General features: G+C 40.2%; 2 protein-coding genes across 3 annotated transcripts in view; one reads left to right on the forward strand and one right to left on the reverse strand.

Moving 5' to 3' along the window:
* Positions 1-7,746, forward strand: part of arsg (arylsulfatase G) — a 13,388-nt gene extending 5,642 nt beyond the window's left edge. Inside the window, exons 3-11 of one of the 2 annotated variants that reach the window (XM_085465827.1) lie at positions 1,665-1,900; positions 3,302-3,416; positions 3,620-3,766; positions 5,094-5,305; positions 5,393-5,473; positions 5,562-5,670; positions 5,908-6,028; positions 6,920-7,010; positions 7,452-7,746. In XM_085465827.1, coding sequence (XP_085321953.1) covers positions 1,665-1,900; positions 3,302-3,416; positions 3,620-3,766; positions 5,094-5,305; positions 5,393-5,473; positions 5,562-5,670; positions 5,908-6,028; positions 6,920-7,010; positions 7,452-7,732 — 1,393 coding nt within the window. In that variant the 3' untranslated portion in view covers positions 7,733-7,746. The remainder of the gene's footprint in view (positions 1-1,664; positions 1,901-3,301; positions 3,417-3,619; positions 3,767-5,093; positions 5,306-5,392; positions 5,474-5,561; positions 5,671-5,907; positions 6,029-6,919; positions 7,011-7,451) is intronic. The other variant, XM_085465828.1, reaches the window with a different exon arrangement.
* On the reverse strand, positions 7,677-22,202 carry wipi1 (WD repeat domain, phosphoinositide interacting 1). The gene is made up of 12 exons (XM_085465829.1): positions 21,660-22,202; positions 20,528-20,610; positions 18,084-18,253; positions 17,892-17,988; positions 16,610-16,707; positions 16,415-16,507; positions 16,265-16,335; positions 15,614-15,721; positions 13,770-13,934; positions 13,557-13,664; positions 11,657-11,796; positions 7,677-11,430 (listed from the first exon to the last, which is right to left on the reverse strand). Exons 1-12 carry the CDS (start codon positions 21,734-21,736, stop codon positions 11,309-11,311), a joined length of 1,332 nt encoding a protein of 443 aa, XP_085321955.1. The 5' UTR covers positions 21,737-22,202; the 3' UTR covers positions 7,677-11,308.
* Between the last annotated feature and the right edge of the window lie 246 nt (positions 22,203-22,448).

Genomic DNA, 22,448 nt, shown 5'->3' on the forward strand with positions numbered 1-22,448 from the left:
TTCTCATATTGGTGGCGGATGGTTCAGTGTGTTTGATGAAATCCACAATCAGCTTAGTCATTTTTGAGCCCTCCATCTATTGACATTCTTTATGGAGATGCTGATTTCCTTTTCCAACAAGGCATAGCACATGGCAACTGTGATGGACCAAGTTGAAAAAGCAGGAGGACTCAAAGGAATGAATAGAAAATAGGGTTTCCATTTATTTAACCCCAAAAATCATATTTACAAAAATACCAAATGTTGAGCTCATAAAAGAGATCAAAGAAACAAATCGAAGCTCAGGCAAAGACTGCAAATTTAACAAACCAAGCAACTGCCCAAACAAACATAACTGACCTAACAGGAAATGACACACAAGGGTATATATAATGGCTGATCAGACCACTATGACACACGAGGGGTAACTAGACAAAACACAATTATAAACCACGAAAATGATGCAGTACTGCGTGGTTTGTTTATAAACTAAACACCAAAGAAGAAAATCAAAACCACTGAACCCTAAACTCAAATATCTAATCAAATACAAAAGCTTTTTTTAAATTAAAGAAAATACACATTCTCCCCTTCAGCAGGAAGTGGTGGTGCGGTCCAATTATCGCTCTTTGTATTTAGTGGTTTCAAACCATGTCCACCCCCTTTTGTCCGGCAACTCCCAGGGATGATGGCAGGTAAGTAGTTAGTCAGAAGTCAAACAAAATAATGAACTGGTATGAATACATAACCTAAATGTGCGCGCTTGCAAATGGAACAAATGTATCCAAACCAATCAATAAACTTATTGGAAACTAAAATGTGTTATTGTGTTCAAATGAAGAAATGAAAATACACAAGCGTTACCGACTTTAGAGTGTGGCCATGGATTTGGCCGTCACAGCAGCAATGCCAAAACTACTACCAAATAAATTGTTGACCATGTTATTACTGTTTGATTAGCAAGCCAGTTTGCTTGACCTGAAGTCCATAGAGAAAATATATGGGATATTATGTTAGAGGAAGACTTTGAGGCAGGAAGTTAAGTTACAAGTGGAGCCTTTATTTGTGAGTCCTTTTAAAGACAAAGTTCTCACACAGACCATGGGAAAAGGAACAAAAGTGGAAGCACAACAACAAGAAAGCATGACAGAAGGCATCAGGCAACACCGGAACAAACAGAAATCCAGAAAACGTGAAACACAGGACATAAAAGCATCTTGATCATGTATTTACACAGATAACACAGAGCAGAACACACAAGGAAACGGTTCATAACAAGAGGAGTCAGTATGAGAGATGCATACAGTCACAAAGCCATGCAGGATAGCTAGAACTAGACACTAAAAAGAACTCTCCATTGTAAACCTGCCAACAACCAAAAGTCAGATAATATTGAGACAAGAAGACTCCTGCACATTAACCAAGATGAAAGAGACAATGAAAGTTTTGAAGCACAGATACATAAACAAAACAGGGAACACAGTCTGGGAAATAGAATAATAAAATCAGAAGTCAGTGATTTTGCAAGAAAATTTCACTAAAATGACAGTGAAATAAAGAAAAAGTGAAGCTTGATGTGGTTAGAATAATAATGAAAACTAAACAGAAACTTAAAAAATTCAAGAATAACACAAAACCACAAGATGGTATGACGATAAAATATTTTTATGTTTTTAATTCTCTAGAATGACCGACTTCCACTCCCCAGCCTCGACATGCTCTCCGTCCCGTGCTGCTATCCTGACAGGTCGTTATGGCCTAAGAAACGGGGTGACTCACAACTTCGGGGTGAAGTCTCTAGCTGGCCTGCCTCTGTCTGAAGTTACCTTACCCCAGCTACTACACAAGGCAGGATATCACACTGCCATGATTGGGAAATGGCATCTTGGACACAATGGACTATACAGTCCAACTAACAGAGGTATGTGGGACATTTAAGCAAAGTGTCTGTCAACTTCATGTAGTGGAAAAAATAGCAGTTAGTTTTAGATAAGAACTATTTAAGTGCAAAATATAAGCATAATAATATAATATAATAAAATAATATAATGATATATTACACTGTCATTATTCATTTAACAAAAACTGAGCCAAAATGTGGAAGCAATGTTTAAAAAATAAGTGTAGTCCATGGTTTAATAGCTTATAGAATCACCTTTAGCAGCAATAATTTTAAATATTCATTTTCTGTGTGACTTTGTCCCCCATGTTGTCTTCCCTCGCTTTCAAAGGTTGCTGAGGTTTATGCACAGCTCTTTTAATGCCCCAACATAGTATTTTAGTCAGGTTGAGGTCTGGAATTTGACTGGGCCATTATAACATCTTGATTTTGTCTTTGTCAGTCATTCTGATGTGGATATGCTGCTACATGTGGGATCACTGTAATGTGTTGGACAAGCTGTCAGACAGATGGCCTCACATTTCACTCTGCAATACTTTGGTACATCAATGCAGAAGTCTTTGTTCACATTTAACATCACAAAACTAAACCATTCTACCTTTAAAACCTTTGAAACGACACACACTGTGCTTTCTTTTACCATGACAGTATATTAGACTTTTGCTTTTGTCACTTCAATATGTAAACCTTTGATACACAATTTGATACGCAATTTTATTTAAATGTACTGATAAGGTTTCAAAAACTCTGTTCTAAATCACAGTAAATTGTATGTTTCAACTGGAAACCACAAGCTATTCTATACTTTGAGAATTTATAGAAGTATAAGAGTGTATAGTCAGCTGCTAAGAGCTGCTAAGAGTTAGCAAAACGGCAGCAGTACAGCCAGAAGAAATGCTGAAAAAATTAATGTGCAGGAATTTATCTAGCAGTTGAGCATTCGATACTTTTTGTGTGTTTCACATAAAACAGTGATCAGTGGGTTAATGTAGACAGTTTTCCTGTTGCACAATGCTGTATCTTTCCACTTAAGTTTTGTTGTTTGGTATCTGTGAAACATTTCCCAACCTCACTGCAGGGAGCAGACTGCACAGGGTCACTAATCACGTCCTCCAACCAGCTGTGTCTAGTGAGACAACATATTTGCACCTGACAACACACAGGACAGACTTACAACTGCCCCTGTCCCATCCCCTTCCCTGCACCACAACCACAAAAGTTTCACATCAGCATCTTTAAAGCACTGACTAGCCTTGTGCTCAGGCAGGTATAAACAGGTAGTGCAGGGAAAAATACCTGACTACTCTAGTTACCATAAGGACATGTGTAGAGAGTTGAGAGATAAGACCTTTTTTATGGTAAGGTGATAACATGCTGATACTTTGATCAATATTTGCAATATTTTCTATATCTCTTGTGCAGGTTTTGACTACTACTTAGGTATTCCCTTCAGTAATGACATGGGATGTACTGATATCCCAGGATATAACCTGCCCCAGTGCCTCCCCTGTGACTCACATGGACCACAAGTGATCAGGTGTAGTACTGTGACAGTGTCACACAATAATGAAAGTATAGGTTGCACAGTGACTAGCAATACTTTGCAAGTAGCTATTTATTTATTAGAAGTATTTTTTTTTTACTATACTATAACAACCATGAATGGATGCCAGTTCTTTCTTCCAAGGCCTCACCAAGCGAAATGTAGTTTTATTACAATCTATTGCTTTTGTGCTCTAGATTGAAGAGGAACATACATGGAGGTTGTTATTCCAGAATCGGCCTTCCTCTGATTGAAAATAGCACTATTGTGGAGCAGCCGCTTGACCTGTGGACACTAACAGAGCAATACAAGTCTGCTGCACTCCGGATTATACACAATGCAAGGTACAATGAGGTTGCACTAATTTACACAGACCTTACACCTTCCTAGTACTGGGTTGAACCCAGTACAGAACTGTATGAGCTAAAAACATATTTGCACCTCCTGAGTTACCTGTGTTAAGTTTAGAAAGGTTACTGTAGTGCAAATATGCTGTAAAAAAATGTACATTAAAGCAGCACAGCGTTTCCTGAGCCTTATTTTGCAACCATGTGTCAGAGCCAAAAATGCCCTAGTTCCCTACAGCCAGGTATGTTACATCTTTCTTTAGACAATATGCGTGTGTGTGAAAGTTAAGAAGTGAAATCTGATGTGATTTAGAGTTTCACGCATTACTTCCACAACAATAGAAACTGTTGTCTGTTACTATGTCTGTGCATATGATTCTCTTTGAATGATTCCACGTGAGGCTTTTATCATCGGCTTGATCTGAACAGTGTTTCAAAATGCTGCTTTATTGCCTGAGGATATGCATGTACTGTGGATCCTCTGTCGACACATGGTGGGGGGGTGAAACCAGGTAGCTCTTGCAGACATCTGTAGTTGATTGCCTTGGATGACAAAAGGAGAAACTGCTGCAGTCTACACAGTTGTCTATGTTTATCGTAATGAAAGAACATTACCACAATGTTTTAGTATGGCTCTGTGGTGTGCATTATGACTTCTGAACCATTCCTGATGGAAATTGTTAATAACAGAATATAGCCTGCTAACAGAGCAGTAGAGTATATATTTTTGAAATATGCTATATTAAATTTACAAACATAACAAAAAACATGCCTTTATGTTACATGACTGCATCATTTGAACGAGTGTAGCTGTGATTGTAAGTAATGAGCTGTAAAGACATAGAAGGGTTTTTTTGTTTGTTTGTTTTTTATCAGTGAAGCTCTTTTAAGTTGATAATGCTGTGTTTTGGATGGAAAAATTTAATTGCAAGCACAGAACTGCTTGTTTTTTGACAGACATGGTTTTGTTTCAGTTTAAGCATGAGTAAAAATGGGTAATTCTGATGTAGAAGCTGGTTTGGAGCTTTTGAATGAAGCACAATACAGCACAATAGCATGGCAGATATCCTGAGGCATCATCAGCAGGAAATACACCGCTGATGGCTGCTCTCCAAGTACCCCATAACTGTGTTTGTCCAGGATTACTGTTATGTTGCTGTGACAAGTGTCTGAAATAGTATTTGGCAGTCAGTGAATGAAGAGTTTGTCAGGTCATTTACCTTTAATACAAATCTGCTTGTAAGCCAATAGTTTATTTTTTCAATGCAGCATCCGCCAGCCTTATTTTTTTGACACAGTTTCCTTTTATTAATTGTATTTTCAGTGAGCGAGGACAACCTTATCTGCTCTACATAGCACTTGCTCATATGCACGTCCCCTTGGCCCCTCCACTATCTCCAGATGCCCCTACCACTGATAATCACCCAAATAGTGGAGTGTATGCTGCCAGTCTGCGAGAGCTGGATAGTCTGGTTGGGGCAATAAAGAATGCTTCTGAGGCCACAGACAGAGACAATACACTCATCTGGTTCACTGGTTGGTCACCTGGATTCATGTCTGATATTCTGACAAAGCCTGTAATACTGTCTTGAATGTCTTGCCTTGTGTGCACACTCTTTCCAGGTGACAACGGTCCATGGGAACAGAAATGCCAGTATGCAGGAAGCGTAGGGCCCTTCAGAGGCAAATGGCAGACCAGCAAAGGTAAATAAAATAAGCTTCCTGAGCAGTATAACGTCCACTTTATTGCTTTGCATCATCATATTTACATTTTTTTCTGCCTGTGTACTAGGTGGCGGTTCAGCTAAGCAGACTACGTGGGAGGGTGGTCACAGAGTGCCTACAGTGGCTTATTGGCCTGGAAGGATTCCTGCAAATACCACCAGCTCGTCCCTGCTCAGGTGCACCACTTTAGTAGCGTGCACAGGCTAGTTTATATCATTTAAATAGGTATACAGTATGCATACAATATATTTGTGAATATAGATGAGCAATTTTATAGATCCTATAAAATATATGACTACCCTACACGGTCATAAAGCCAAAGAGTACAGAAGAACCTTGTTTACTGACTCACCCAACAGTCTTTTACCAGCCATTAAAAACAGTGCTTACTCACTCCTTATCTCTTTGTGCAGTGGTATGGACATCTTCCCAACTGTTCTGTCTCTGGCGGGGGTAACACTCCCTTCTGACAGACGTTATGATGGCATTGATGCCACAAATATCCTCCTACATGGTGAACAGTTGGGCCATGAGGTGAAAAAAAAATTCACTTTGAATTTATATTTAGCTGTATACACTTGCTGGCCACTTTGCTACGTACACCTGTTCAGCAGTTGTTAGTGCCAGTCAGGCTGGTCTGAGTATTTAAGAAACAGCTGATCTGCTGGGATTTTCCTGCACAACCATCTCTAGGGTTTGCAAAGAATGGTCCAGGAAAAGGAGATAATATCCAGTGAGCGACAGTTCTTTGGTCAACACTGCTTTGTCGATGACATAGGTCAAAGAAGAATGACCAGCTGATGGGAAGATAACAGTAACTCAAATAACCACTCATTACAACCGGGGTTATCAGAAGAGCATCTCTAAATGCGGGGTCAGAATTTGGCTTGAATAGAATAAAAGCATTGAACGATCCTGGCTTGTGTCCATGGTTCAGTCTGCTGCTGGTAGTGTAATAGTGTGAGGGATGCTTTCTTATATTCTCTGAGAACTAATTGAGTACCAGTCGTTTAAATGCCAAAACCTGAGTATTGTTGCTAACTATATCCATGCTTTTATGACCACATGTACCCATGTTCTGATAGCTCATTCAAGTAGGATAAAATGCCATGTCGCAAACCTCACAATCTCTTACACCTTTTGGATGTGGTGAAACAAGCAGTTTGCATCATGGGCATGCAGATGACAAATCTGGGCCACTATTTGACACTATCGTGTCGACGTGGACCAAAATCTCTGAGAGTTTTGACAACTTATTGAATGCTTTGATTATTTATACCGTGAAGATTTAGGGCAGTTCTGAATCCCAAAGAGGGTTTAGCCTGGTATTAGCAAGTTGTATTACCAAGTGGCCTGCGAGTGTACTTTTCACAGTGATGTTGTATTTTTGAGTTGCCTGCAGACATCAATCCTTCTTTTCTGTAGTTTCTCTTCCACCCTAACAGTGGTGCTGCAGGGAGGTTTGGTGACCTTCAGACAGTTCGCAGTGGGAGACACAAAGCTTTCTACATCACAGGTACTGGTCAAATGGAAGGCACGCGTGCCCACCATCCACAATCCATTACACTACAGTCGGGCATGATGTCATGTTATTAAAACAGCTTGAGAAACAAACTTCTCTAATGCTGATGACGTGTTTATTCACATATGTTTGCAGTGCTGCTTGTTATGCCCTACCACTGTGGTGGATGGTTTACATAATGTCATCATGGTGGTACCAGACTGGTGACCCTGCTCTGCAGACAGATGTTTAAAAGAGAAAAACAACCCTAAAGGCTACATTGTAGCAGATTCATTCTCATCCTGAAGCATCATCTTGCAAAAATCTTTGCATTTATTTAAATAATTCTAAACCCTGAACTAAAGTAGTAACTCAGCAGCGTTTCAGAACACTCTTCAATTTAATGTAGGCGAAAAGGGGCTTATGGGGAATGCATGTGTTCCTGTTTCTTTATAGGTGCAGCAGAAGCATGCGGTGGAGAAACAGGAAAGCAGCAGGTCCACGATCCTCCACTAATATTTGATCTTGAGCGTGATGAGGCTGAGGAAACACCTTTGGATGTCAAGACAACTGAATACCAGGTGGTAGCGGAGAGGATCGCTCGGAGGAGGGAGAAGCTATTATGGGACATCGCCACTGACAAGTCAGTGTCCATCGCAGATTACAGGACAGACGAGTCAGCAGCACCGTGCTGTGACCTGACACAGACTGTTTGTCGTTGCCCCAGGCTGGGTTGAGGGTGGGATTCACATGTAAACACTCACACAAGAGGCTGATAAGACAGGCTCACAGCTGGAGAAACAAGTCTCACTCTTTAAAAAAATGTGATTAGCACTTTGTTTGTAGAAGAAGCCATTAGTGAAGGGGTTCAATGGCCAGAGGCTACAGGACATGTACAAACAAGATGAGAGGGCAAAGAGAAGTAGGTGGATGAACTTTGGCCTGTTAGTAAAACAGTGGCTGGAGTAATTCTCAGTAATTTTAGAAAAATAACACATCTTATATCAGATCATAAGACATACTAAATTTAGTGGATAGGATTGGGCTTAGGGCAGAGACTTTTGTTGCGACAATCAAATTTTGGAGACCAAACATCTGAAAATAGATCCTTATTGTTATCTTGTTGAATATTTGATGGCTTTTATTATAATATTCAAACATTTATAATATAATTACAAATAAAAAACAAACAAAACAAAACTTGTTGCAGAGGTCAAATCATTTCTAAGATTTAATGAGTCTCTGGTGTAAATGTCCAGTATTGAACAGCTCAATGCAGCTCACAGGTGCCCTAACAGCGCCACCTTCTGGCAAGTCATATTACTATGTTACTTATTACAACAGTACTATAAAGAAATGTTATATACACATTATACACTGTAAAAACCCATTAACATATATTTTACGAATGTTAAGTCTATGTGTTGATGTGTAACACATTACACAAAAAGGATACTTAATGCATTAATGTAAAAATAACTTGACGTATATGTTAACATATTCAGAATTATTAAGTAAATAACACGTTTTTTAGGCTTGCACTGAAAACAATGGACCTGTAGCTTTGTCGTGTACAGCTCGTCCCAGGATTTGCATTTAGCTGTCGACTGCTGCACCTACAGAGCAAAATATTTCATCAGGTTACATTTGTGACTCTGCAGGATTTTTCAGTCTCGTGTATTGCTACCATAATTAGTATCACAGCTGCATCGGCAAGTCATATGATACTTATGGCATGTATCGTGATTTAAATAGTGTATTGTATAATATCTATGTATAATTTCTTTCTGAGTGAACTACTGCTTGTCTCTCCTGAGGTATCATACATTTTTATGACCACTGATTGAAATGTTCTGGAGCCCCATACACAGGAATGGCCCTGATAAATGTCCTAAGACTTAACATTGCACTTGGCTTGTTAAGAAGTAAAATCTTAGGTGAGTTTTAAGCATACCTCCCAGGGACCAGTCACACTAGGGAAAACAGCGGTCGGAGACTGCTGTGCGGAAAAAAAAAATTATGCCTGTATGCAATTAACTTGCAGTGGTATTGCCTTTGAAATGGTCTCTTCAAAGACAGATCATTTTGAAGCAATGCTCAGCTGCTGTCTTTAAACCAACTTTGGTGCGTCAATTTGGCAATAAAACTGGGATAAAACGGTAATAAGACGAAGTCAGTCTGCTATAAATTTTTGATTAAACAGGGTTAAGATGGCACTTAAGCGCTGTATGCAATAATACCCTAATTGAAATCTGTTGCCGTCTACCTCAGTCCTCAGTCAGTCCTACTAGAGCCAAGGGTGGACTCAGCACAAGTGGACTGGGAAAACTTTATAAATTTATAAACAAACAGCTGCAGCTAATTCATTCCATCAATGACCAACATTATATCAAGAGCAACGTAACTGTGTGGCTCAAAAATGAGGATACCAGAAATGTAATAACAACACGATACAGTTTGAATTCAGGTTTCAGGGACGTTCTGCTCTGAAAACAGTGGGACAGTTGAGAAAAGTGAGAGAAGGCGGAAGGAGAATCAACATGTTTATGCTACAACACATTAACTTCTAGTGTGTCAAACTTGATACATGAGTTTTAGAGAATCTTACATCATCAGTGTGATTTCTTTCCCCCCTGAAAAAATTGCAAAACACATTTTTTAAGAAATAAATTGCAAAGAAAAACACAGATGTGGTAAGCATGATACAAGTTAAAACTCATATATCAAAATTAATATTTAATTAATTTTAAAGCGTTAGAAGGGTCAATAAACACTCAATTTTCTGTCTTAATTTCATTGCTCAGACTTTAAAAGGATAACGGTGATCTCTTATTTTGTTATGAATAACTGGGGACTGTGTGGCCCTGAGAACTGAGGTTCAGGCGGAGCCCAGGTTTTATCCAGAGATTTACTTCACTGCAAACACTTCCTTCATATACCTGAAATCTATGTACACTTTGTGAACCTGAATTGGAGTTATGCACCAGGGCTGCTGTCTCACATCCCACAGTTAGAAAACCTTGAATTAAGGCATCTGTTAAGCATAAAATATTAATTTAACTAATCCTAACATACTATAACATTCAGACACTGCTATAATACACTAGCACAGTCCCACTGATAGCTCAATTTTGAAAGACACATGTAATGTATGTATTAGTGTCTGTCGAGGGAAAGAAAGAAAGAGAAAGAAAGAAAAATGAATCTTGCTCTGTGTGCACGCTGCTGAGAAAAGGCAACGCTGAAATGTGATTAAACACTGTAACTCACTGTAAAAAGGATGACAAGCTGTATACTCATATGTGGTTCTCCTACAGCCTTCTGAAAGTCTGAACATAAGACATGCTTTGCAGCATTGAATTCAGTGCAGCTTGCAGTGAGTTGCCCACCACAAATCTTTGTAACTGACACTGACGCGATTCATTGTATCCTCACTTGGAGAAATAAACATGATGGTGCAGACGAGATCCTCATCCACGCAGACTGACTCCGGGTTGCAGCAACTTACTGCAACATTTTGGCGTTCTATTTGCATTTATAAATAAGCTGGCAATTATTTGGAAATCTGAAATAACTGAAATAATTTGGAGGCAGGTTGCTTCCCCCCAGATGACCTGTGCAAATGCCTTGCAATCAAAAGCAATCGCTCAGAGGTTGGGGGCACTGTACACTCAACCTCTGGGTGACCAGTTGGTCAACAATTTGTATTTGGTCCCAAAAAAAACTTGCCAATTGCCAATTTTTTCCTAGTGTGACTGAGGCCATAGGAGCACTTTTGTTATTTTAACCCCTGGATATTATTGAGCTTAAGTATTGTCGGTCAGCTCATACTACTTACCTGCTCTTTAGGTTGCTACCATAGTAATGATTTGTCGTTGGACAATACATATATTCAACAGTAGTATAAAAGTCAGAATTTCTAGCTGTGCACAGTGATTATTTCAACATGTTTAACACTGTTGTTAGTGGTAGTATATGGGAGTTAACATTAGGATGGTTCAGACAGCCTTTGACTTAAAGAACAAATGTTCTGTTGATGTTTTTTTCTTTAGGATGAGTGGACCTTCTGCTCTGTTTTAGTGTTTTTTTCTATATCCTTTACAAATAACAATGGGTGTACAAAATACAGAAATACAAGAAGGTAATATCCTTCCAAGATTTAACTTTAGGTGTGCAGGGTAACTTGTGAGAGGGTTGGGAAGCCACAATGTCGCAACACATTAGGAATATTTTGTCCAACCTTCCTACTAGAAACAGGTAAGTCTGGTTTGTGTGCAGGGGCAGGGGCAGGGAGGGTACCCTGGGGAATTTGGTCAGTTATTCTGGTTTCCAACCGGAGGGAACTCATTCTCATCATCCAGACAAACGGGGCCCTCAGCAAATTCGTGCTCGGGGATGACTTCACCCTTCTGGGCTCCACCGTCTTCGGAGTAGCCTGGAAAGAAGCAAAGAAAGAGCATTTTAAAATTTCAAATATTTCTGATCATATTTGGATGGCTAGGGTTTTAACTATAAAGAAACAAGCTTCATTTAAACAGGAGTCGCTTGACAACAATACTAAGAGTTGAACATACACACACTATTTACAGCTGTGTTTAATAGCCATTAAACATAAAGTATACTGACTATGCTCATTTTAAAGTGTCAGCCTTAAATCTTACCCATTAGAGTGGTGGAGGAGGGTGCGGTCGTGGGGAGAGCCACAGTGGCAGCATATGTTTGGCTAGGTGGTTGTGGAGGGACATTCTCGGGGTTCTCCTCTTCCTTCTGGTCCACCTGCTCCTCATTGGACTCAAAGAGCCTGAGGAAGCATGGAAGAAATGGGCTGAATAGGATTTAACACCTAAGATAATGCGACAACAGGAATGCACAACAATGTGAGATTTCTAAACAGCAACAAAAGATGGAAAAGTATGGAAGTAAGGAAATGGACAACTGTTTAAATGCATACAGATACAAAAAAATAGCATTCAAGCGTTTTCAGCTCCTACATGTGATTATAGTGCACATGATTACTAGAGATGGCACGATACGACTTTTTTATGTCCGATACCGATACCGATATCATAAATTTGGATATCTGCCGATACCGATATGAATCCGATATAGTGTTTTTTAATCAACAAAACTGTTTTTTTAAATATCTTGCTGCATTTTGTATAAGTTCATACTCAAGTTTAAAACAACAACTACACTAAAGCTATTCTGTTATACCTGTATGCAAAAAAAAAATAAATTTCATAGTTCAGCAATACTGATCAATCTAATAAACTTAAACCTACACCATCCTCCCTATTCTGGTATTTTAAAGAGTACTTAGCGTAAATATTAAGCAACCTAACTAATAGGGTTCCAACTCCCAGCAACAACAAAGATAAATAAATAAAAAATAGGGAACCACCCCTCACGCTCCACCTCATGATGCTTAATCGACGTAATCAACCTTAATTTGATGCAGTGTGAAAAAAAAATGCACAGAAATCAATTATTTTTCAAGAAATATTAAATAGATTAAACATCTTTCTTCAACAAAATTGCAGACTGCACAGATGGTACCTTCCCAAAGGAAAAAGTACTATAGCTTACTAGGGTATATATATTAGACTTAATAGTTACTATATACAGTAATTGACTTCTATTCATTTTACATCAAATTAAAACTTTGCGTGTCAGATAATTATTTATTAAAAGCTAGACATTTTAAATGAGAATAAGAAAGAAAAGTATGTCTTTGTGCCCCCTTTTCCCTGTTAATGCCCTATCGGCCCCCCTGGCTAAACTTTGCTAGATCCGCCCCTGCTCAGTTACCAGCGTCAGCTACAAAAGATCCTGGTGTAGAAAGTAATATTAAATAAATTCTAACAACAGCTGATCAAGCTTAAACATGCTGCTGTTATTTATCCACTGGTTTCCTCTTTCTGGTGCAAAGTGGGCTAAAAACAAACCAGAGAGACGGAATTGCGACAGAAAAGCCGATCAGCTGATCATTAAGCAGTTTCATGATTGAAGTAGCAGCAAGAAGAGGCAGTTGCTCCATATATCGTTTGTTAAGCTTAACGCAGGAATGCTTTACAAACATTCAGAGATGGACTTACACACTTGCTTTACTGCTCTCGGGGATAACTTTGTCGGAGATGAAATGCCGGGTTGCTAGCGAAGCTCCAAATGCTATCCAGAGCACCGACAGGTCCCGCATGCCACAGCCGCTCTATCACGTGATGCATACTGCTCCGACGTGCTAACGTTCTGAGGCGAGTTACGGCGTGTTGCAAGTTTTGTGAGGTGCTTTCGTGATATTTAATGGATCGGATTACATTTTTTATTTTTCTCCGATATCCGATCCAGTAATTTAGGTCAGTATCGGACCGATACCGATACGTAATATCGGATCGGTCCATCTCTAATGATTACATCTTCATCTTCACCTTTCTATCTGCCTCAAGATGTCTAACTTTTCAGTTAGAGTAAGTCAAGGGGAACCAAAATAAGTATACATTTTAATTTAGAATGAGGATTTCCTGCCATATTTATAACCTGTACATCCCACTAAGATATACACACCTGTGCTTTTGAACAAGGACACACTCGCCTCCATCCTGTGGATCCACATTATAGATGTAAAGAAACCCATCTGAAGATGCCACAAGCAGGCGAGGAAGCTTCTGAATCCTGACAACAACATCAACAAAAACAACACACACACAATATAAATGAACCTGCACAGATACAGACTTGTGTTTTTTCAATATACCTGTATAGTTGTAGTTCTCTTACGTAGCGAGGGCACAAATGTTCTTCAGACCGAACATGTTGAGTCGCACTGTGGCAAAGGCTCTGTCCTGATTCATCATGTCAGATACCTGAGTGGGTAAGTAGGTACTGGCTGCTGTGAACATTTTCCCCACATATGCTGACCATGTAGGGGACTCTTCCTCTTGGCTGGAATCAAACAAGATGCTTTGTAGTTAAAGAGAAAGAAAACATTTAACATGAATAAAAGACTACTAAAGATAACAGTTTTATAATATAATGGAGCAATGAGAGTTAGAAAAGAGTGCTGTTTTTAATAATAACACAGCAGAGAGGCCGAGGCATTCATTTACTCTGGTTAGGAAGAGCAACATTTGAGACAAAAGCATCTCAACTGTCAGTGAGTCCCCCGTGCAAAATAAAATAATAGTAATGGTGAAGCAGGATAATACTCATCTAAATAATGGTTTATTATCAGTTATCACCAGCCACTTTATTAGGTACACCAGTTCTACTAAAGTTCAAACCGAGCATCAGAGGAAAAAAGATGATTTAAGTGACTTTGAATGAGGCTTGGTTGTTGGTGCCAGATGGGCATCTCAGAAACTGCTGATCTGCTGTGATTTTCTCGCACTACCATCTCTAGAATTTCCAGAAAATCTGAAAAAGAGAAAATGTCCAGTAAGCAGCAGTTCTCTGGGTGAAAATGCCTTGTTGATGTCAGAAGGTCAGGAGAAAATTACTAAACTGCTTCAAGCTGACAGGACGAAAAAAACCAACTCGAATAACCCCTTGTTACAACCAAGGTGGGCAGAAGAGCATCTCTGAACACAAAACACATCAAACCATGAAGCAGGAGGAGACCACGCTAGGTGCCACTTCCTTCAGCTAAGAACACGAAACTGAGGCTACATTTCAAAACTGGACAATAGAAGATTGTATAATCTGACGTGTCTCAATTTCTGCTGAAATATTTGGATGGTAAGGTCAGAATTTGGCATAAACAACATGAAAAAATTGATTCCTCCTACCTTTTATCAATGGTTTAGGCAAAGTTGGCCAAATACTCCTCCACACATGTAATGGTGTGGAGGAGTATTTTGTTGGCTAGCTTTGGGTCCCTTAGAAACAACAGAGCATCATCTAAATGCTACTCAGCCTACCAAAGTATTGTTACTGAGCATGCACATCCCTATACACGGTGCACCATTGTCTAATAACACCCTATATCTCAAAGCTCAAGCCATCCCTTTCTTGATCATGACAGGGAGTCTGCTATATTCAAATGGCCTCCAGCCTCACACGTTTTGGGATCTGATGAACAGGAGATTTACAGCTGACCAGCAGGCAGATCTGCAGCAGCTGTGTGATACTATTATGTCAATATGCTCCAAAAGACCTAAGGAATATTTTCAGCATCCATCCATTATCTTCTGGTTATCCAATACAAGGCTGCAGCTGTTAGGGCAAGAGACAGGGTCCCCAGTCTAACACTTAGAGACAGAAAACCATTTGCATTCACAATTTAGAATCACCAATTAACCACTAACTGCATGTCTTTGGACTGTGGGATTAAGACAGAGTGTCTGAAGAGAACCCACGCAAACACAGGGAGAACATGCAAACCCCACACAGAAACACCTTGTTGAAATTCTGCCATTAAGAATTAATGCTGAAGAGAAAAAGTGGGTCCAATCCAGTGCCAACTACTTTTATAGATGCACCTAATAAGTGACTGTGAATATTTACATTAATTAACATATGACTTTATATAATAGGATTAATATTATTCTCAACACAATTTTCTTTTCAAAATTAGATAGTGAGTAACTGAAAAAAGAAGCTTGAAAAAGGAAGAGAGAGTCAACCTTGGGCTGTGCTGCTCCAGTTTAAAGATATGGACCGTCTCAGTGTTGCTGGAGGCACACAGGAACTGTGCATCTGCACTGAAGGACAGCGAACTGATACTAACATATCTGGAACACACACAGGAAATAGAAAGAGAAACAAAACAGTGAGATTTAATTTCTTTTAAGTAATCCAAAACTAACATTACAGTGATGTATTATTAAAGCCCGTGCACGACTTTGCCTTTAAGGATTTTTGTCTGAGATAAGAAATGACTCTGCAAACCTTTGGACACAGTCCGGTCACAGCAGTGTGAGTGTTGAAACGCTGTGTATGACAGCCTCCATGCTATCTTACAGTGTAATGTTTCCATGACCCCACCACTCACATTACTGTTAGTCAGTCACTGACACTGGAACCTGCTCAGCACATTCACAGCCATGTATCATTGGCTGTTGAGCGGAAGAGCAGTAAAGTATCTTACTCACCAAAACATGTAAGTGGTGAATATTACCAGATTTATTTGCACTGCTCACCTTCATGTCACGAGAAATTTATTAAACCTCTTTCCTACATTATGAATCATGTTTGTTCAATGATTTTTTTTCTTTTCAATTCTGACTGCTGGTCAGTACTTAATGCCTAAACTACGTGAAAAGAATAATAATAACCTTTTCATGCCTCTGCGAAATTCAAACAGCTTCTGTCCTTCAGGGATGCTGAAAACTCTGATGACAGTACCCTGTGGAGGAAAGCGTGGTCAGGAGGGACTGATGTGTAATAAAAGAGAAGGAAGGTGAAAAAGGAAATCAAACCCTCACCTTCTCCGAAGCACTAGCCAGCTTTGTGCCGGAGGCGTTGAATGTGAGAGCTGCCAGGGGACTGTCATGGGCCTGGATCAGCGTCACAGTGCTCTAAAGGGGCAACAATGCTCTTTAATACAAGGCTGCTCTTTTCCCCCATGGGGTTTCCAGGTGAAATGAAAACAGCTGCATTTCTTTCCTTTGTTGCCTCACCAGATTGTTGGCATCATAGACTGTGATCTCTCCCATGGTGGCGCTACCAGGATACGCCAGGAAGGAGTTGCCATGGTTGATGGAGAGTGCACAGAGACCTATAAAGGAGACAAGAGGATTATTTCCTATTTTATCTTTTTTTTTTCTTTTCATAATCACTGATTTGGCTTTTTTGCCTATTGGAGTTAACATGCATTATCTAATCTGACTTATTACTTATAAAGAATAATGTGTTAGGCCTGTGAATACATTGGATCAAGCAACTGTTGCATGCTTTTTTAAACACAGTGCTTTGGAAAGCCTATGAAATGCAAAATTCTTATCACTGTTACAGGAACTGAAGCGCCTTGTCACATTTAATCAGTATTGATATAGCAGAGTCCATTTGCTGACTTTATGATTGCTGTCTGCTTGTTTTGTAAATTGAAAATGTATCCACAGTGGCTTCCAGTCAAAAAAGTAATGTAAATTCCACTTGCATGATTAAATACACAGCTAACACACATGTATATGATACTACTTTTCCTTACAGTCCCCCAAATATTCCCATATATTATTCAAGTGTCACAAAATGCATAAATTTCATTGCATTGGATAGCATAATGTCAAATCAAATTGTAGCTGCATTTATTTTCTCTGCACACAGTAACTTCTAACTCTCTCTTTAATCACTTAATCACCTTTAAAGCCAACTGGAATCTCCGGCAGGCTACGTAAAAGACATGCTGATCCCATCTGAACTGTATGCAGCCCTCATAAACAGTATGGCAACCTTAAAATCTCAGCTGAGCCCTTTCTGGCTGTTCTAAGGTGACCATGTGTCTGCCATCAGGGCCTCTCGGCTATTGTGGCTCGCAGCTTCATTGACTTCCCTTAGATCTTTTCTGAAAACATGTTTTTATAGACCAGGTTTTATGCGATGTGTCTGTTTGTCTTTTTGATATTACTTTGCTTTTTGTTCTTTTTCTACTGACATTTTGCATTCAGTTCTATGCCCCTTTTCCTTGTATCAATTATATCTTCTTTTTTTTAATCTATTATTGTTTGCGATTGCAGACTGGCTTTACCTTCTAAGCATCCTTCTTTTGCCTTCATTAAAAAACTTTCTAAAGAGATTTTAAAGGTGCTGTACTATTATTAATGCTTCAGTGTCTCCTAGCCCACAGAACAACTTGGCAACATCTGGGCATCAGGCTGTCTCTCTAACAGTTGGGAGTTTTGGGGTTTTTTTGTCATGTTTCAGCAGGCAAAGCTTTAATTTCTTCCAAAAGCTGTAGTCTACCTGAGGGGTTGGTGGGTGTGTTGAGCAGCGTCTTAAGGAGCTTCATGTCTTTGATATTGTGGATGTAGATCGACTCTTCGAGGCACACCACGAGCCGCTGATGTTGAAAGAGACACGAGCACAAGAACATGTAATTATCAGCACAAACTGGGATGATAAAGGGGTATGCAAAGCTGTCACTCTTGTCTTTACCTGTCTGTTGAGCCTGACAGAGAGGATGTTGTTGGAGTAGCTGTAGTTACAAATTTCCGTGCCTTTCTTAAAGTGATAGACGTTCATTCGTCGTGGCATGGACAGACTGACCACAACCACTAGGCTGCTGGAAAACAGTCGCTCCACTATATAGACATCTGGACACTCCACTGGGGAAAGAAAAACAGATGAATCTCTTGAATACTTGCTTACAGGGAGTGCAGAATTATAAGGCAAGTTGTATTTTTGAGGAATAATTTTATTATTGAACCATGTTCTCAATGAACCCAAAAAACTCATTAATATCAAAGCTGAATGTTTTTGGAAGTAGTTTTTAGTTTGTTTTTAGTTTTAGCTATTTTAGGGGGATATCTGTGTGTGCAGGTGACTATTACTGTGCAGAATTATTAGGCAACTTAACAAAAAACAAATATATACCCATTTCAATTATTTATTTTTACCAGTGAAACCAATATAACATCTCCACATTCACAAATATACATTTCTGACATTTAAAAACAAAACAAAAACAAATCAGCGACCAATATAGCCACCTTTCTTTGCAAGGACACTCAAAAGCCTGCCATCCATGGGTTCTGTCAGTGTTTTGATCTGTTCACCATCAACATGGCCTGTATTTATATAGTGCTTTACTAGTCCCTAAGGACCCCAAAGCGCTTTACATATCCAGTCATCCACCCATTCACACACACATTCACACACTGGTGATGGCAAGCTACATTGTAGCCACAGCCACCCTGGGGCGCACTGACAGAGGCGAGGCTGCCGAACACTGGCACCACCGGGCCCTCTGACCACCACCAGTAGGCAACGGGTGAAGTGTCTTGCCCAAGGACACAACGACTGAGACTGTCCAAGCCGGGACTCGAACCGGCAACCTTCAGATTACAAGGCGAACTCCCAACTCTTGAGCCACGATCGCCCATTGCGTGCAGCAGCAACCACAGCCTCCCAGACACTGTTCAGAGAGGTGTACTGTTTTCCCTCCTTGTAAATCTCACATTTGATGACGGACCACAGGTTCTCAATGGGGTTCAGATCAGGTGAACAAGGAGGCCATGTCATTAGTTTTTCTTCTTTTATACCCTTTCTTGCCAGCCACACTGTGGAGTACTTGGACGCATGTGATGGAGCATTGTCCTGCATGAAAATCATGTTTTTCTTGAAGGATGCAGACTTCTTCCTGTACCACTGCTTGAAGAAGGTGTCTTCCAGAAACTGGCAGTAGGACTGGGAGTTGAGCTTGACTCCATCCTCAACCCGAAAAGGCCCCACAAGCTCATCTTTGATGATACCAGCCCAAACCAGTACTTCATCTCCACCTTGCTGGCGTCTGAGTCGGACTGGAGCTCTCCGCCCTTTACCAATCCAGCCACGGGCCCATCCATCTGGCCCATCAAGACTCACTCTCATGTCATCAGTCCATAAAACCTTAGAAAAACCAGTCTTGAGATATTTCTTGGCCCAGTCTTGATGTTTCAGCTTGTGTGTCTTGTTCAGTGGTGGTCGTCTTTCAGCCTTTCTTACCTTGGCCATGTCTCTGAGTATTGCACACCTTGTGCTTTTGGGCACTCCAGTGATGTTGCAGCTCTGAAATATGGCCAAACTGGTGGCAAGTGGCATCTTGGCAGCTGCACGCTTGACTTTTCTCAGTTCATGGGTAGTTATTTTGCTCCTTGGTTTTTCCACACGCTTCTTGCGACCCTGTTGGCTATCTTGAATGAAACGCTTGATTGTTTGATGATCACGCTTCAGAAGCTCTGCAATTTTGAGACTGCTGCATCCCTCTGCAAGATATCTCACTATTTTTGACTTTTCTGAGCCTGTCAAGTCTTTCTTTTGACCCGTTTTGCCAAAGGAAAGGAAGTTGCCTAATAATTATGCACACCTGATATAGGGTGTTGATGTCATTAGACCACACCCCTTCTCATTACAGAGATGCACATCACCTAATATGCTTAATTGGTAGTAGGCTTTCGAGCCTATACAGCTTGGAGTAAGACAACATGCATGAAGAGGATGATGTGGACAAAATACTCATTTGCCTAATAATTCTGCACTCCCTGTACTTCTACTCAGAGAAGTTATGGAAAGTACCTCATGTCAAAATTCATTCATAGTACATTCACAGTATCCCATCTATTTGTGAGCTGTGAGAATGGTTTGACCTGTAGCAGACTTGCTGCCAGTCTTCGCAGCAGCCTTTTGGTACAAAAAAAAAAGAAGTGCCTCCGTCTGCGTTTACCTACCTTGCACATCAGACTAAACATGACTTGAACAGCCTAAATTAAGTTGAACATGACCACAGCTCAAACTATGCTGTGCAGACCTCTGTCACTGTGTACTCGTGTCATATTTAGGGGGCAGAATGCAGGTTGGTTTGTTTGCTGATTAAAGAGAGTGAAGAACAGTGTCACTCCTACCCCCTTCATGGATGCAGTCCAGTTTGTCCACAGCTGTGACTGAGAAGAGCCGGTAGCCGGTCTTAGTGCCCACTGATAGAGAGCTACAATGGAAGCACACCCAAATACTTTTTTTAGTAACACTGTAGTTACATAGTATACCATCGGCCTTTAATTTAAGTTGGATACATTGGAATACCTTAAAAAAATAATGTCTTTAGTATTATACACCAACACACAGATATGGTCACTAGTATAATACTGTAAACCATTGCGAATGGTTATAATGGATCATAGATACCAATGCTGTAATAGCTACTTTCTAAGCAAGAAAATAATACACTGTGGCCTCAGTTGACTTCCTTACAGCTCTACTGATAACTAACCCATCATTGTCCATGATGCAATAGTAGCATGACCATAACTGACAACAGGGTTAGGACATGGTTATCAGATCACAGAACTACTTTGTTAGGCTTAGGGCAGCTTAAGCCTGCCACAAAGAATTTCAGGCAAACATCTGTTTATGTGCATAAGTCTTTGGCACCTGAGTCATTATCATGCTTAGGCAACAAAGCCTTAAAGCAATTACCATTAAAAGCGGTTAATTTCCATAAAGATGCCTGCCTTCCTAGCTCAGCTGGAGATGAGAGGAGCATTGTGGTCAGCAGGCTTATTTGGCTGTTTAGCCTGAAGCATACCCAAAGGAGTTGTTTGTTTAAGGAGACACACATTAAAATCAAGAGTTTGTGAATTCTTGGTTCAGTATGAGATACTGTAAAGCAGATTTTTCTTAAAGCTCCTTTATTTTCATTATTAACAAATAGCACTGCACGTTGACTGGGAGTGTAAGCAAGAGACTGTCAAGAGACTGTTAAACTGTGTTACTACAAGTTTGGTTATAATACTAAAAGACTACTCAAAAGTGCAATAGGCCACACAGTGGCCTACTTCATATCCAGCTCTATGGGACTCTCGTCTAGAAGTTTAAATGGTGCACACAAAAAGGTTACTTCATTTTGCATGCGCTCACTTTGCAGGTCCCATCAGAAAATAAACCACATTATAGAAATGCAGCTGAAAATAATTATGCAACGGTCAGGTGTATCAAGGAGATTGAGTTCATGCAGGGCCCAGCTCGCAGGTCGCTTACGTGGTGTCCTGGTTAAACGAGGCACAGATGAAACCTCGATGCACTCCGGGGTCGTCGGATAAGTCCGGTGACTCCATCCCAGCAGCTGAATTCCCCCTCCTCTAGAGGTCGGAGGCCTTGGGCCCGGGTCGATCACCGCCGGAACCCGCTTCCCCTTTTGCTGCTCCCCGACTGTAAGCGCCACGCTCACACTCTTCGGGGACAGGAATGTCCGGGCAGGCTGGCTCAGATGGTGCACATCGTAAACAGGAGCGTGAGCTGCTATGGCTAACCGGAACGGGAGCAAAGATAAACAGGAACAGCTCACTGACGACCGTTTTACTTCGGAGAGGCTACACTCCCGTTGTTATTATTGTGTTATTAACTTCCAGTGTCCACACAGGAAAACAAAAACAGCTGATGGGAGGATGCGTCACCCTGAGGTACATCGTGATTGGCTTTCCAACCATACGTCTGCACGCCTCTCTGGCTTTTCTATTGGTCAAGTTGATAAAATCCAAGAATGGTTTTTAGCAAACAGCTATCAATCAACCGAGCGGCTTGTTTAAGAGGAAAAACTGGTGATTGGCCAGTTTTGCTTTCAGTCTTGTCATGAGGAATTGTTTTGATGATTTGATTGGATGAAAACCCAGTGACACGCAAACAGCTTAAATTACAGTACGCAATTTTTGGTAATAGTTTACTTTTTTTTTTAAACAAAGTAATATGAAATTAAATATACTACTATAATATCTATGTAAAAATATTTTTATGTAAGAACATTTTTAATTTATTCGTATACGAAAATAT

This window comes from Copadichromis virginalis, linkage group LG8 (genome assembly GCF_057382275.1).
Source record: "Copadichromis virginalis isolate Kocher_CV1m ecotype Utaka linkage group LG8, C_Virginalis_male_GT1.1, whole genome shotgun sequence".
Lineage (NCBI taxonomy): Eukaryota > Metazoa > Chordata > Actinopteri > Cichliformes > Cichlidae > Copadichromis > Copadichromis virginalis.